This window comes from Mesoplodon densirostris, chromosome 8 (assembly GCF_025265405.1).
Source record: "Mesoplodon densirostris isolate mMesDen1 chromosome 8, mMesDen1 primary haplotype, whole genome shotgun sequence".
NCBI classification, from domain to species: domain Eukaryota; kingdom Metazoa; phylum Chordata; class Mammalia; order Artiodactyla; family Ziphiidae; genus Mesoplodon; species Mesoplodon densirostris.
This window is the reverse complement of record NC_082668.1, coordinates 81,450,468-81,466,853: the sequence shown is the minus strand read 5'-3', so window position 1 is coordinate 81,466,853 and position 16,386 is coordinate 81,450,468. Positions and strand designations below refer to the sequence as shown.

The 16,386-nt window shown below is 37.3% G+C and overlaps 1 protein-coding gene and 1 long non-coding RNA gene across 2 annotated transcripts in view; one reads left to right on the top strand and one right to left on the bottom strand.

Moving 5' to 3' along the window:
• Positions 1-4,041, top strand: part of IFIH1 (interferon induced with helicase C domain 1) — a 56,466-nt gene extending 52,425 nt beyond the window's left edge. The window contains exons 14-16 of the mRNA XM_060106421.1: positions 2,671-2,861; positions 3,322-3,415; positions 3,862-4,041. Coding sequence (XP_059962404.1) covers positions 2,671-2,861; positions 3,322-3,415; positions 3,862-4,041 — 465 coding nt within the window. The remainder of the gene's footprint in view (positions 1-2,670; positions 2,862-3,321; positions 3,416-3,861) is intronic.
• The window catches only part of LOC132494957 (uncharacterized), a 28,660-nt gene extending 14,019 nt beyond the window's left edge, over positions 1-14,641 (bottom strand). Inside the window, exon 1 of the long non-coding RNA XR_009533186.1 lies at positions 14,515-14,641. This is a non-coding gene — a long non-coding RNA (uncharacterized LOC132494957). The remainder of the gene's footprint in view (positions 1-14,514) is intronic.
• Positions 14,642-16,386: the final 1,745 nt, after the last annotated feature.

Here is a 16,386-nt window from a genome sequence, read left to right as displayed (position 1 = left end):
GTTTGGGAAAGGTTCTTAGAGGGAGAGACATTGAGGCTAGCCCTGAATGGTAAGAAAATACATCATGTATCATCTAGCTGCATCTCAGTTTACTAACATGGAGTCATTTGAGTTGTGAGAGGAATGCAGTGAAGGAAGAATGTATTTCTACAATATTTCAGGAAATCCCCCATACCACTGAATTAAAGACTGTAACTACTATAATAGCAAACAATCCATTTAGAAGAAAATTCACACCCTTGCATATGGGTGTGAATGTTAGTTTCTTAACATTGGAATTGGCTCTACCCTAAATAGAGTTTCACAAAAGGGATGCTTTCAAATTGGTGTGCATTGCTATAACCAACTCCAAGGTTTCCTGGCCAGGTTTCTACATGAATTTATATTTTAAAACCCCTTTAAATATAAGGCAAACCAAACATTTTGCGGTGTCAGATCAAACATTTGTGGCCATATAATACCCCTGGAAAGTTATTGTTTTACATTTAAAGTCCTAAATAAATCAGTCAAGCGGGATGTTTTCAAAGGTTGATGTTTCAAGACCTGTTGTTTTGTATAAACTCTAGAACCATCTCTGGAGTTTATGAGTCACATTTTTCCAGATAATCTCTAGAAAAAGACCCAGTTCCTTTGGGGGCCCCAGAATGGACTATATTTTTAGGTCTCCTTTGGCTAAGAGACCTACTCTCCTGAAACTACTCCAGGTAGACAAACCCAGAGAAGGGATGGCAATGACGTGGGGTATATGCCACCACTACTCTGTACAAAGCCCCCAGCACCCATTGCCACCAGGTCAAAGAACTTCTTCCTTCTGATTTAAGAACTTCCTCAACACAACTTTCAGGCAACCACTAATTAGTGGTGAGAGTTGACACATAAGGGGAGGTTTATTTTCCATGTCCTATACTGAGTTTATACATAACCGATAGCTTCTTCAATCAAATCAGACTTCTAGGAGCAAGTTGAAGATGTTAAACATGTTCCCTGGCTTTCACCCAACAACATTTGCCACATTTTTACATTTTATTTGGGCTTTGATCATAGCTGTGCCTACCATATATTTGTTATGATTTCTTTTCTCTTTTTGCCCCTCTAATTGTTTCATATTCTTTACTAGTTTAGAGCTACTCTTTTGGTTTCTGGTGTCCTGATTACATATCCAAACACTGACCTTGGTTTTGCTGTCTTTTTTTCTGTCGAGCTCATAGGTGTTTCTTAATTGCCCACATGTATTTGTTCCTGTATGCCAAATCATCTTTGCACCAGCTCCCTGACCTGTAAATAGCTTGCAAGAACAACCTAATTAAACTTTTAAAGAACAGAATACTTCAATTCATTACATTGTTATAATTTACATGGGAAATTAGTCTTCATACTTGTCTGATTAAACTAGGTCATAGCCTGCAGGCACACTTGCAAGGTTTTCTTCTCTTTTCTCTGCTAAATATGACTGCCTCAAATCAAGGTCTAAAACACAGAGGCGAGAGCCACAGAGATGGGCCATTCAGCTTTGCTCCTCAGCACTGATATTTTACTTTTACTGAAAACTTTCCTTCGATCTTAAGGAAAACAATGGCTTCCTCCACAACTTAATATAAATTTGTCATCTCTGAGAGGTTTAGTTTGGAAGTAAATTATTTAAGAACTATGTTTTCTATTGTGAAATTGTATAGGTATGAGAACTGGCTCAAGTTTTATATGTCTCATAAACTATATTTTCTCTGTTATGAAATATTGATAAGTTTCTCTACTAGCCACAGAATGGGGGATATAAAAATTTAAGGACTTATTCTCTCATATAAAGAATGTGGGCAATGGGCAATCTACACCCATAAAATCGCTCCATGACGTCATGAGGAAGCCAAAACTCCTCTCTCTCTCTTCTCTGCCCTTTTATTATTTGGCTTCCATTCTCAAGGTCAAAGCTCTTAGAATTTCAGCTGCTGCATGTTCACTCTAAGAAGGAAGTAATAGGAAGATGGAAAAGGCAACAGTGCCCATGCCAACTATCTGATACTTAAGGGACTTTCCTGGAAATTTCACTCAACATCTTCTTATGTCTCAAAGGCCACTGGCTTGGAAATGTCTTCATTTAGCTGGCATATTTCCACTCAGAATAAAATTATAGTTCTGTTCCTATGAAGAATGGCTGCTGAGTGGGAAACTAGTATTTTCTGTCACAAATGTATAGAGGAGATAAAGATAGCTAAGAGTCTGGAAATTACAACATATGAAGAAAAATGAAAGAAACCGGGGGCTTATCATGGATAAGAAACCACTAAGGGTGATGAAACAACAGTGTTTAGTTCTTTAAAGAGACTCCATGTGGAAGAAAAATTAGACTTATTTTATGAGACAGAATTAAAACTAATGGAGGTGGGGCTTAGAGGGATTTTTTTTTTTTTTGTAAATATTGCCAAAGACTTTCTCACAACAGAATGGGCTATATTTTGAACACCTGAGGATTCCATATTTCTGTGATTACAGGAGAAGATTCTATACTAAATTCTTTGGGGGCCATCACCTCATTACTTCTATTTCTAGACCAAGTGTAGAATTTAATGAGCCAAGTGTACATTTTCATAACTGTCTAAGATCTCTGAATTCCAGGAGGCTTACTTCAGTGAAACTATGAAAAAGACTACATTGAATATTCTTTTCTTGATGCAGATTTTGGAATTACAGATGCAAAGTATATTGGAAAAGAAAATGAAAATCAAGAGAAGTATTGCAAAGCAGTTCAAGGACAACCCATCATTAATAAGTTTTCTCTGTAAAAACTGTAGTGTGCTAGCCTGCTCTGGAGAAGATATCCAAGTAATTGAGAAGATGCACCATGTCAATATGACACCAGAGTTCAAGTAAGTCCAGGAAGACTTAATTTTAAGTTTCTTTATAAGGGATGAAGCAGGTTGTATTGTAACTATACTTCCAAAATAGTACAAATGAGATACATTATTTTTCAGACCTTTCCTTTCTCAGCCCCCAAATTATAAACCCTATTTTGTGTACAGTTTTCAAATATATGCACTGGGGCAGGAAAGGAGAAGTGAAAGCCACTTTCATCCAAGGCACATCAGTTTGTGAATGCTCATATTTGTTCTCAACTTCTTGAACAACTTAAGTCTAGTTAAAGTAATCAGCAGACTTGAAAGAAGCTACAAAAGGCAACATACCCCTTGAGAGGTGCCTGCTGATCTGGAAGAAGGGATGAGGTGCTGGCTGGTGCATGCATGTGGACAAGTGGCAATGCATACCATGTGCTGCATACTGGTCCTGTGTGAATTCTCAGGGGTGATTCTGACTCCTTGATAATTTTAGGAAACTGTACATTGTGAGAGGAAACAAAGCACTGCAAACAAAGTTTGCTGACTATCAAACAAATGGAGAGATAATCTGCAAAGAATGTGGCCAAGTAAGTAAATTGCTGTGGGCTTAATTTTACTTTGGCCAAAAGGAATTCTTAATTGAATGTGCTTTTTAAAATATATATATATATATATATATATATATACACATATATATATTTATTTATTTATCTTTGGCTGCATTGGGTCTTCATTGCTGTGCGCGGGCTTTCTCTATCTGCGGCGAGAGGGGGCTACTCTTCGTTGCAGTGCGCAGGCTTCTCATTGCGGTGGCTTCTCTTCTTGCAGAGCACGGGCTTTAGGCATGCGGGCTTCAGTAGTTGTGGCTCGCGGGCTCAGTAGTTGGCTCACACGGCATGTGGGATCTTCCGAGACCAGGGATTGAACCTGTGTCCCCTGCACTGGCAGGTGGATTCTTAACCACTGTGCCACCAGGGAAGCCCATGAATGTGCATTTAATTTTTCCTTTTGCTCTCTCTCTTTTGTTTTCCAGGCTTGGGGAACGATGATGGTGCACAAAGGCCTGGATTTGCCTTGTCTCAAAATAAAGAATTTTGTAGTGGTTTTCAAAAACAATTTACCAAAGAAACAGTACAAAAAGTGGGTAGAGTTACCCATGACATTTCCCGATCTTAACTATTCAGAATATTGTTTGTTTAGTGATGAAGATTGACATTTGATTCAAGATTCTTTTAAAATATTATCAACTTGACATTTAACATGGTTTTGATGATTGTTTTCATTATACTACAGAACTGATGTGAGAATTAATAAAAATCATTGCTTTACTCTGTGTTGAGCTGTATTCAAGAAGACAATATATTATACTTTCAATTTCTACCTTGTTAGTGGGCAGAGGTGAAGAAAAGCTACCAGTAAAACTCTTTAGTGTGGAGCATTATAGTACAGTGGAAAGAATGCTCGGATATAAATCTGAGGTACTAATCTCAGTCCTGTCACTAATTTTCAGAATAAAATTAAGCAAATCAGTTCATCTTTCTGAATTAGTCTCCTTGTTGGTGAAATGGTTATGGTATTATCTGCCTTTGCTTTTATTAGCTTTCTATTGCTCCATAACAAATTACCACAAATTTAGTGGCTTAAAACAACACCCGTTTATTATTGCACATGTTCTGTAGGCCAGAGGTCAAGGCAGGGTCCTCTGCTCAGTGTCTCGGAAGGCCGAAATCAAGGTGTCAGCCAGATGATGTTCTCATCGATACACTGGGGGAAGAATCACTTCCAAGCTCTTTCAGGTTGCTGGCTGTCACCTCCTTGCAGCTGAAGACTAGGATTCCTGTTTTCTTACTAGCTGTCTACTGGGGATCAGTCTAAGCTCCAAGGGCCCCCTCACCGCGTGGCCTGCTCACGGGGCCTCTCACAGCTATTTGCTTCTTCACGGCCAGCAGGAGACTGTCTCAAGTCTGCTAAGGCAGTCTTAACTGTAATCCCATCATACTCACAGGTCCCACCCACACTCAAGGTCAGGGGAATTTTCAGGGAATATACGCTGCAGGCGGAGATCTTGGAGGCCTTCTTAGAATTCTGCTTCCCACACCACTTGCCCAGTTTTTGTGATTAAGTCATATATGTGTATATATGAAAGCACTTTGAAAAACATGAAGCACCATGAAAGGCAAGGTATTATTGAGAAGCAGCCATCAGGCAGGTTAAGGCTTACTTCCACAGCTTGCCCTCCATGATCATAACACTATGCTCAAAAATTACCTAACAAGAATGGAGGCTAAATCCAGACTAGTTATGAATACACAGAAGATTACCTGTGTCAGTGGAGATGTCCAGGGTTCACACAGGGTTGAGCAGGCAGCAGATGCTGGATGTCATTAGAGAATAAATAGAAAATGCCCTCCTCTACCACTCCCTAGTCCTAAGCAGAAGAGTAACATCTCTGTGTCTGGGACATGGTCAGTGTTCCTGAACTAAGTGTGATCATTTGGAGATAGACACAGGGCCCAGTACAACAGAACCTTCTCCCAGCAAATAAACAGCCTCTTTTGTCATGGAAGAACCACATGATCAAGACAGAACCACAGCTGACCATTTTAACCCAGACTTACCCCGTCTCACAGATGGTCTGCTCCACAGATAGTTACCTCCTATGACTAAGGAGAAACAAAATGTTGGAGGGAGTGAAAAGTAAATTCTTCTGCGGTTTTTGGATTAATTAAATTCAATCTAACGGTAGCTTTGAATCTTTTGATTAAGACCTAAGCAAAGATGAATATTAACCAGTCAGAGCTCTTCAGAATGCAAGAGGACAGAAGATGATTGTGGTTTTCTTAAAATACTTTTAAAAAATCCAGCTGACTCCATTTAAAGTATTGCTGTCTTCTAGAACATTCTGTCAAGAGGACAGATGATTGTGGTTTTCTTAAAATACTTTTTAAAGCTCCAGCTGACTCCATTTAAAATATTGCTGTCTTCTAGAACATTTTGGAAATTATGCAAGAAACCAAATGCATAAAATAGCTAAATATACTACCGTAACATATGTAGACTGTTTTTAAGATGTCAGCAAATATCAGGTTTTTTTCATCTATGTTTTCTAGTAATTTTTTTCAATAAAGAGGTATTATTTCTACTGCAAAGGTTTGAAATACATGTTTCAAGTAGCATAAAACTTAATATGCAATTGTACTTGAGAACTCAAACTACGATGCATTCAAAAATAATTGTAATCATTCTAAAGTTTTGATTGTTAATGAACAGTTTAATACTCATGACATTTTAAGGTCATTTAACAGAATATGCTCATGACAGGTAGACACCCTGTTAGATGCCTGAGTTTCAGTACCCACAAAACCTTCTATTAGTTGGGTGACTGAGCAACCTCACTTCACAGGGCTTGTGTTTGCTTTCCTGGAAAATCAGAGATTGTATTAAATGGTATCAAAGTTTCCTTACAACGCTAGCATTCTCATAGTTCATTCTTCTGGCTCCCTGGCTCCTTTCATACGGAGACCCTGTTTAGTGATTTGTGGTAATATCAGCTGTGGGCTAAATATCTACTGAATACGTTACAGATTTGAAGGTAGCTCCTATTTGCTGAAGGGCATTGCAGGGGTCTCACAGAACAGGTACACTGGATGGAGTCATGTGCCTTAAGGCAGGTTTGAAAGGCCCAAAGGGGTCAGGGAATTTTACAACAACAAGTATTTCCAAGCCAATAAATCATTGGCCAACCTTGGGCATAAGAAATGTAAAGGCTTACTACCAAAAATCTGAAATCATTTCAGACCATATGAAATTAAAATACAGTAAGTTATAGTTTATACAGATATTTTGAATATAAGGCATTGAGGCAACACAAAAATGGGTAAGAAATGGTTTTCCACAGGATGATCAGTGCAAGTCACAAGCAATTGTTGAAAGTGAAAAACGCTATAAGAGAGGTGAATATTTTCCTCTCTGCGATTTAATAGTCCCTATAGCAGAGCGGAAAAGGAAGGCTTAGGGAAAGGAAAGCTTCTGGCATTGTTTTCAGTTGGTTGAACCTAAAGCCAAAGAGGATTGATTTGGTGTCTCTTGTTGTCATTGTTGCTTTTAAGCTGTGAGAGACTTGAACACTTTTAGGTGCTAATGGGAAAGAACAACAAGAAGTGAGAAAATTAGCAATGTTCAGCCCCAAAGTAAATTGCTTATTGGGTGTTACTGATATTTCCTACCAAATATTCTTGCTACAGAATCTTCTGCTCACCCTGATCCTTTCTCACCCTGATGCCTTTCCACAGAGGTATAAGTCCTTCTTTGCCACCTCTTCAGCAGACATCCTTTGTTTTTCAAAGACAAAATCCGTGTGTCACTTCCCAGCGTCTAGCATAGTTCATGTTTTCAGAACTAGAACAGAGAGCACATCCCTGGAAAGTAATGTTCACGCATGCTGAGCATAACAAAGTGCTCATTTCCAAAATCTGGTAAACAATTACATGAATCATAGCAATAAAGAAAAAACAAGAAAATTATTTTATTTTCTTCTAAGAGTTATGAAGTTAATTTGAAGTGAATGTTTGTCTTTTTTAGTTTGTGAATTTCTCCTTAATTAGTCATACTAGATATAGAATTTTATATCTTTGTTTTTATGGGGAGAGCATGAAGTGAGACAAACTTGGGTTTGGATCCCCACCAGCTTTGTGACTTGAGCAAGTTACTTAATCTCTCTGAGACTATAGGAAGTTAATAACAGCCTTGAGGAACTGTCATGAGACTTTGGATACTATATGAAACACACCCAGTAGTTGTCAAATGCATTTGGTTTCTTGTATAATTTCCAAATATAATATATGTATAGAATATATTAGTAAGAGTTTCCAGAAAAGCAGAAGCAGTATTAGAAGCACAACTGTGGGTATAGCTTAATAATTGTGAATTTTAGACCTATGTTTGATTATGAGTATTATAAACACTCAATGTTTAGCCCAGAGGGTTTATCTCAAGAAGTAAGTAGTAGCTGTGGTGAAACATGATTGCTATCAATATGCTATGCAGTGTAGCTAGAGGAAAGATTTAATGTCCAGATCTTCTATAGTTGCAATATGAAGATAGGTATCAATATAAATAGAAAGATCAACACTTTTTTATTAAGTGGCTGTAGGACTTATGTAGGTCTGTCATGTAGATACAATTTTAATTAGAGTCTGTCTTCACCTTCAAGAAGAATATAATAATGGAAGCAACCTAAGTGTCCATCAACAGAGGAATGGATAAAGAAGATGTGGTGTATAGATATACAATGGAATACTACTCAGCTATAAAAAAGAATGAAATTTTGCCATTTGCAGAAACATGGATGGACTTGGAGGGCACTATGCTAAATGAAATAAGTCAGACAGAGAATGACAAATACACTATGATATCACTTATATGTGGAATACAAAATATACAACAAACTAGTGCATATAACAAAAAGGAAGCAGACTCACAGCTATAGAGAACAAACTACTGGTTACCAGCAGTGGACGGGGGTGGAATATAGGGGTGGGGGAGTGGGAGGTACAAACTATTGGGTGTAAGAGAGGTTCAAGGATGTATCGTACAACACAGGGAATATAGCCAATATTTTGTAATAACTGTAAATAGAAAGTAACATTTAAAATTGTATACAAATTTAAAAAATAATAATATAATAATGTTGCACTGAGCAGGCCAGCAATTGCTGAAAAGAGAGAGAGAGAGAGAGACAGATTCCACTGTAACATATAAACAGTAATTTATGTCCAGCACAAATGATGGTGGTTTTTTATTTGTTTCTAAATCTCTAAACTTTTTTTTTCAGATCATAGATTATAAAATATGAAATATATATGGAAAACATTGCAGATATTCTTTAAATTTTTTAGATATTTTCTACACAGAGTATTACCAAGTCCCTCTTTACAGGAAATTAATCATCCCATAAGCATCTCATTTGAGGATGACATTAGATAGTGCTGAGCCCTATTAGTTTATAAGTTAAAATCCAAATTAAAGCCCACACTCTAGGTGAGAAGAGCAGCAGACTGTTTATAGGAAGTAATATTTAAACATGCAGTTGTTAGAATACATTTCAACCACTATTTAAGTTGAATATATTTGATGAAATATATTAATTTTTACATACTAATTTAAAAACTGGACATTATTTTGACATTTAGGAAAGAAATTTAAATGTTTAATTCAGTTATATATATATAAAATAATAATGAACCAAAGATGAGCATTTTTTCAGCTTAAATATTTCCTTCAAACTCTGCCTTCTGCTCACTTTAATGAGTGCTTGTATTTTACTGTACACACATAGGATGAATGGATTGTTGGGTTGTTAGTTCTTTCATTCTGAATCTCTTAACAGGCATGGAAATGATCTTAATTCACTAAGATGTAAGGATTTTTATATCGCTAAAATGACCAGAACAAATGATTTAGTGTTATCTTGGACAGGGTTGCCCACCTGAGATTAATATCAATTCAGTACCACACCAAGGTTTCTACTACTAAATTTAGCATTTGACCCAGATTTATAATTTCATGACTTGACTTTGCACAATTCATGCTAAATAATCTGTTGAGTTCAAAATTGCAGCTTAATATAACTTTCAAAGCATTTATTACATTTGACAAATAAATCCCATATCTTTCTCTAAAACATTGATGTTTCTTGTGTTTAATTAGACTAAATATTTTTTTCTATTGAAAGCCACTAACTTCATGGGAAAAGATCAGTTAAGGTTCTCCAAATTTTGTAATAAACAGTTTAGTTTAGCATTTTATTTTTATCACTCATTTGTTTTGCGGTAAAATGCAGAACTCGAATAACTGCAAGAAACAAATAAAAATAATGTTTCATTCCATTTAAAATGTCTTCCAAGCAGGAGAGGAAAAAGAAGAGAAAATGAAGGTAAAAAGGGAATAGAAACTAAATGAAGAAAAAAATAGAAACAGAAGCATAGAGGCTAAATAGACACCCACATTAAAACATGTAGACAAAGAAATGAGAAAGGAAGAAGGAAACATGAATTTACTGAGGGATATGTATAGTTTTAATAAATGGCCAATTATCTCTTTATCTACTCATCAAATTTTTTAACATCTTTATTTCATCAAATATTTTTAAGTCCTGCTATTTGTAAGGTACCGTATTTTAGGCACAGAGAACAGTTAGTAAAATAAGGATCTTGCCCACAAGATCTTTTACCCAAGAGTAAGGATCTTTTACTCCATAATGAGTAGAATAAGGATTTTTCTTTTAAGATTCACTTGTAGAGATTAGCCACATTCATAAATATCAATAATATATGAAAGACAGTGATTCAGTGCCATAAAAGAGGGGAAAGAGAGGTTATTTCCAACAAGGATGGAAGATAGAGGATTGCATTGGATTGTGGAGTGTCCAGGAGATTTCTCAAAGTCCTTTTGGGGGTTATCCTATCTTGGGGAGTGTGTGTCGAGGATGGATAGTACAACAATAAGAAAAAAGAACATGTAACAATTTAGAAAAGAGAATTTTACTAGCAAATATTGTTAGATAACCTCCCATTAGAAAAGGAAAAGTTGTTCTAGCTATGTTTAGAATAAAATATTTTTGGTTTAAAACATATAATAACTTTCAGAGAGTTTTGTAGATAACATAACATTTAATTTAAAAACATCATTTTATCTACCTAAGTAATTATAAAATAGCATTTAAAAGATTCAACTCCTTTGTAACGGTTTGAAAAAGGACTAGACTGATGAAAGAAGATGCCAACTTTTGATGTAACAGTCATGGGGAGAGGTCAGGACTTCTCTGAACGAAGCTAGACACAGCAGGAAAATTGTAAGATGCCTGTGCTCTGATCATATCCATCCTGTCCAAAAGATGCCTCGAGACACAATCCTATTTTTCCAACGTTCTCCAAGACAAAGGCCTTAGCAACTGGCCCAGCAGAGTCATCTTCTGGCCCAGGTAAGGTCATTACCTCATAAGCAGTGTGAGGAAAAGAATGCCTAGACAATCATAGTTTGCTCTGGAACCAAGGTGATGGATGGAGGGATGGATAGTTGATGCCATGTACATCTTTAATCACAATATCCAATGATTAGGATACTTAAAAAATGTTCTTTAAAAAGCTTTGTAAAGAGTGCTCAATTTGACTGCACTATGTGTTTGGGCTAAGGAAAACTGACCTATACCAAGTGAGCTTGGTAGACATTCTTCAACAAAGATTGAATTTGGGGAGGTGAAGAAATGGATGTAATAAGCATAGATGATCTTTAAATGAGAATTGTAAAAAAAATTAATCAAAAGAGGGAACGAGATGGGGGAAAAATTTTGAAAGGGAATCCAAAGTTTCAAGCCTGTGTACAGGCCAAAGAGTTAGAGTCAAGAAACAAGGAGAGAGTCAAGATTCAAGAGGGAGAGATGAGGACACAATTGTTGAAACAAAATGTGTGGGAAGAAGGAAGAAGATGAAACCAAGAGCACAGGAAAGACTAAGTTTGGTGGAAGGATAGTTGCTGCTGCTTCTAAAGAAGGAGAAACATAAATATGCATAAAAGATACAGCTTAAAGGTACAGAAGTAGGAGGCTGATGGAATTATTCCCCTGGAATCAATCACTAGGCTATCTGATGAGTTGGGTTTGGGATTTGAGGATGGACATTGGGGACATAAAGAAAGTAGTAAAGATTTTTAAACATGCTTTGATGAAGGCAAACTGACTAATTAGAAACAGAGAAGAAGATTGCCACGCAGTATCAGGACTAACCTAATTGGAAATAATAAATGTAGAAATAATACTTTAATAAATATTTATGTGCAGGATGTTAGACTAAGTTCTGTTATGTTTATTCTTGGTGCGTAAAAGGAAAAAAATCTGAATGTTTAAAAATCTGATGGACTCACAAAGCTTTAAAATGTTATGGTCAGTGTAACCCAAATATAGCTGGTTCTGTTTATAGCTTCTCTCAGCATGAAGTTGTATTACAAGAAACCTAACATCAACAGCCAGACTAATTAAAAATTAATTTAAATATTTTTTTCTGGCATGCAAAAAAAATCCAAATGGAAATTGCATATTATAAAAATATCTTCAAATCTTTTAAACTCTGTTTCCCAAAGAAACACATTATACATGAGAACATTATACATTATACATGAGAACAAAAACATTATACATGAGAACTACTTCACCACCTCTTTTTCTCTTTTCCAAACTCCTCAAAATTATCTCCCTATATCATCCTGTATTACCTTTTATCTTCCCTACTCCTTCTCCCAGTCTCTTCCTTTTAATGTAAATCAGTATTGTTTTACTGTGTTCATTTCTTTTTCTCCCTTCATTATCCTAGGCTTGATGGATGCCTGAACCACAAAGGGTTTTTCCACCTTGGAAGTGTGCACTGGGAGGTGGGGTATTTTTGTGAATATCCATACTAACATTTTTAGTCCCTGGAATATCAGAAAATAACAGTGACAATTATCAATTTGTTGCTTTTTATCTCCAAATTCAACCTTTTTATCTGTTCCCTAAAGATGCATCTGGGCCCTTTAAACATTTTTGCTTTGCCTGTTGGCATGACATTAAAGTTTGCCTGTAGAGGGTGCTGGAGAGGCAGTGCAGAAAGAAACGGTTTTGTTTCCTGGTTCAGGCTTCGGCAGCCTGAGTGGCTTCTCTAGCATCCAGTTCCTGCAGTACACATGGCTTTCTCCAGCACCAGCGTCTTGCATGGCAGCCCACAGCACTCAGTGACCAGCAACCGCATATTCCCAGGCAGTTCTGTGTAGAGCACCTCCAGTAAGACACCTCCCCTTTAACAGCTTTCCCTGGTCCCCAGAGAGCACATTTCCAGTATGCTCCAAAAGGTAGACAGACTTCTGGCAAGTTCTGGTGGCACCATGGCAACTTCCTTGCTTTCAGTAACCTGCAATTGCCCTATCCAATAAGGTCTGAATCAGCCTTGGGTGCCCTATCTCAGCCACAAGGGAAGTGGCTGCTTCATATGTCTGCTATTTCGATATTCTTTAGGGTTCTTTTTACTTCTTCTTAGCTAATGCTCTGTTACTCCAATCCCATCATAGTTAATAATTGTTTATATTAAAATTTACCTGTTTAAATTACTCTGTGGTTTCTCCAACTAGACTGAACTCAGACTCATACAGTAATATCTAAAGGAATAAGAGAATTAGTCATAAGAAGTTATAATTTTCAAATATCCAGCTATGTTCTCTTATGTATAAGCATTGAATTTCACATAGGAAATGATTCAAATGCATCTGACCAATTCTCTAACCAAAAAATTTAGAAACAGGACAGAATGTATTTTATCACTAAATAATTTCATTTTCTGAACCCAAACAATCAGTTTTATCATACCAATAACTGAACCTCAAATTCCTATCTTACATGAAAGACCGTGAAATGAGTTGTTGAGAGGATGAAACGAGAAAATGTGTGTATGATATATTTTTTTAAGTAACTAAAACTCACAGAATAACTCTGAGAGAGAGAACTACCTTGGTTTTAGAAAGCCCCCGCTAAAGTGTGTGCTTATTTTTGAAGATGAGACCTTCTTACGGCATTGGTCATGAGTCAAAGAAATAGCTTAAAAGTTTTGCATAAAGCAGAATCATTTAGAAGGAGCTAAAGAAGAAGGGAGAAAATGTTGAAGAGAGAGGGAATCCCAGGAGCAAGGCAGGAGGCTGCAGCCCAAGTAGAAATTACCGGTGGAAATTCTACCATCATTGTCCCAAAACACAAGTAAATCTGCTTCTTACTTGAGTCGGTGTTATTTGGCATCAGGCACTGGGGCAGTCTGGCAGGGAAATACGGAAACAATGAAGGGAAAGCACACATACAAGGAAAAGTGGATACAGAGAAATTGCAGATAACAAATGTTGAACACATTTTACAGTGACTGACACAAAGAAGGCATTCAATAAATATTAATTTCCTTTCCTGACGAAGTATAAGGAGTAATCTCTGACCTTGGGGAGTTAACAAATAGGTTGAGAGTTCAAAGATTATAGGCACAAAATTATCAGGAAAAATATGAGTATACAACAATTGGGTGGTATACAAATTATAGGTATTGTAGAGTTCTGAAAAGCCAGGGATTGAGAAAAGCTTCTGAATTAGAGTAAATAAGGAATTTGAATAATGCCTTGTGTATAATAGATGTCCATAGTTCTTTAAAATAATTTTAAAAGGGAAAGAGTAGGAAATACATTACAAATGGAGGTAATGAGGAAGAAGGAAGAAGAGAAATGAATGTGCTTTGCACATCTATTGGAATGCCAGACTGAGCTTGGGTTTGACTGGGTGACCAATACAAATGAAGTCATTCTAGTTTTTTGCGCAGTGGAGTGACGTGTTTTAGAAAAGATGGTCTACAAGGAGTTAACAAGCTAAATCACATTGAAGAGAGAAAACTTGGAAGGAAAAGATTAAGGAAGGAGCTGGTTGCAGTCATTCGGGCTGAGGTGATGAAAATCTGGACACGGTCTTTGGCAGTGAGAGTGAGAGAAATGAGTGGTTCTGGATGATGTTGAAATAAAATCACGAGCTGGGGAAAACACGGCTGGCATAGAATCGATGGCAATCAACACAATCAGTACAAAAGGACTGCACAGTTGGTGATAGAAACAAATACAAGTCACTTCTTTACATTACCTTATTTTTGCTCTCAGTGTGACTCAGTTCTGTTTGGTCGTCATCTAGTGCCACGTGTGGTCATGTTCCTGGCATATGGAGTAATTGTTTCACAACATCCAAGAGCTTGCTCACTGGGCTCCAGCTGTTCCCTGGTCCACCCAAACGGATCACTGAGCTGTGGTAGATACAATTCCTTTGTCCTGAGGAAAAGGTTTGAAATGAGTCAGAATCTGTTGATTTGTGAATAAAGCAAAACCTTTTACTTGCCAGAGGCTCTGGTTCCCAAGGACGCTGGCACAATGGATCTTGCTTACTTCCTCCATCCACTCCCACTCTACAAATGAGGCCCAACTGGTTGTATGACCCAGGTGTTATCTTGGTCTCTCAAGAGCTAAATAAGGTGCTTTGGGGTCCCCGTGTTAGTAAGGCTAGGGAAATGAATTTCTTTTATTTATTTATTTATTTATCTATCTATTTATTTTTTTTTTTAACATCTTTATCGGAGTATAATTGCTTTACAATGGTGTTAGTTTATGCTGTATAATATAGTGAATCAGCTATACATATACATATATCCCCATATCCCCTCCCTCTTGCATCTCCCTCCCTCCCACCCTCCGTATCCCACCCCTCTACGTGGTCACAAAGCAACAAGCTCATCTCCCTGTGCTATGTGCCTGTGGGAAATGAATTTCTGGTAAGGGGGGGAGATGGTTTCTGCACTCCCCATTCTGTGGCCCTTTCCAGTGCTGCTCTGTCTTAGGCTGTGGCTTGAGATCATGACACTTTGTCGGGATTTAAGATTATTCTGGACCAGCTCTGTCCAATACACATATGATACACAAAATTACTTTAAAATTTGCCAATAGCTGCATTGAAAAACTTAAACAGGTGAGATCAATTTTAATAACATTTTATTTATATTATATTGTCCTATTGATTATATTGGTGTAACAATCAATTTGAATGGCAGAAATATTATATTGATGTTATCAATGTAAAAATTGTTAATAAGATATTTCACATTATTTTTTTCCTACTAAGTCTCCAAAATTTGTGCATCTTACACTTGTAGTACATCTCAATTTGGACTTGCCATATTTCAAGGGCTCAATGAACACATGTGGCTAGTTGTCACTATAGTGGATAGTGTCATTTTAGACACTTTAGTTTTTAAGAAGGACATAGATAAAATTCAGTTTATACGTGAAGTTCCAATCTTCTCCTTGTAAGTTACTATCCAACTTTGAATTCTTATTTTCTCCAAAGTCTTATCTTCCTGGTTTTGCATATTTTTATATCCGGTAAAACAATTACTTGTGAGAGAACATAATGGACACCATAGTTCTCTGCTCAGATCCCCTCTTCAGGACGGGGATACCCCCTGGCCCAGCCCTGGGAATATGGCTCCCAAGAGCCCACAGCTGCCTCCCTCACTTGGTACTATCCTAGGCCCTGGGAACATTCTCCCCTAAGGTTATGCCCTTTTGGGGTGGCCTGAACTCAATGACTGATGAATGAAGGAACACAGGCCTATCCTCCCTTACTTCATTTGGGAACACTCTGAAGGGCCATCCAAGCTCCTGAGGTCCCCATATAATGAGGCTTCCTTTGCAATTGTACTGCTGGTCAGCATCTCTCACTGCCCCATCCTGCCCTCTTCACTTGCCTACTGGTGGATCTGCTGAGAGATCTTTCTGCTCTTGATCTCACCGCCAAAACAAACCCTGCTTGCATCTCTCCATCTCAGAATCTGTTTCCAGGGAACCCAGGTAAAGAGAGAAGATAAAGTAATCTTTATTCTACAAAGCAAGATTATAGGCACTGTGTGAAGTGAAGTGAGGAAAAAGCAGGAGGCACGCTTTGATTGACATCCGTGTATTAAACTAG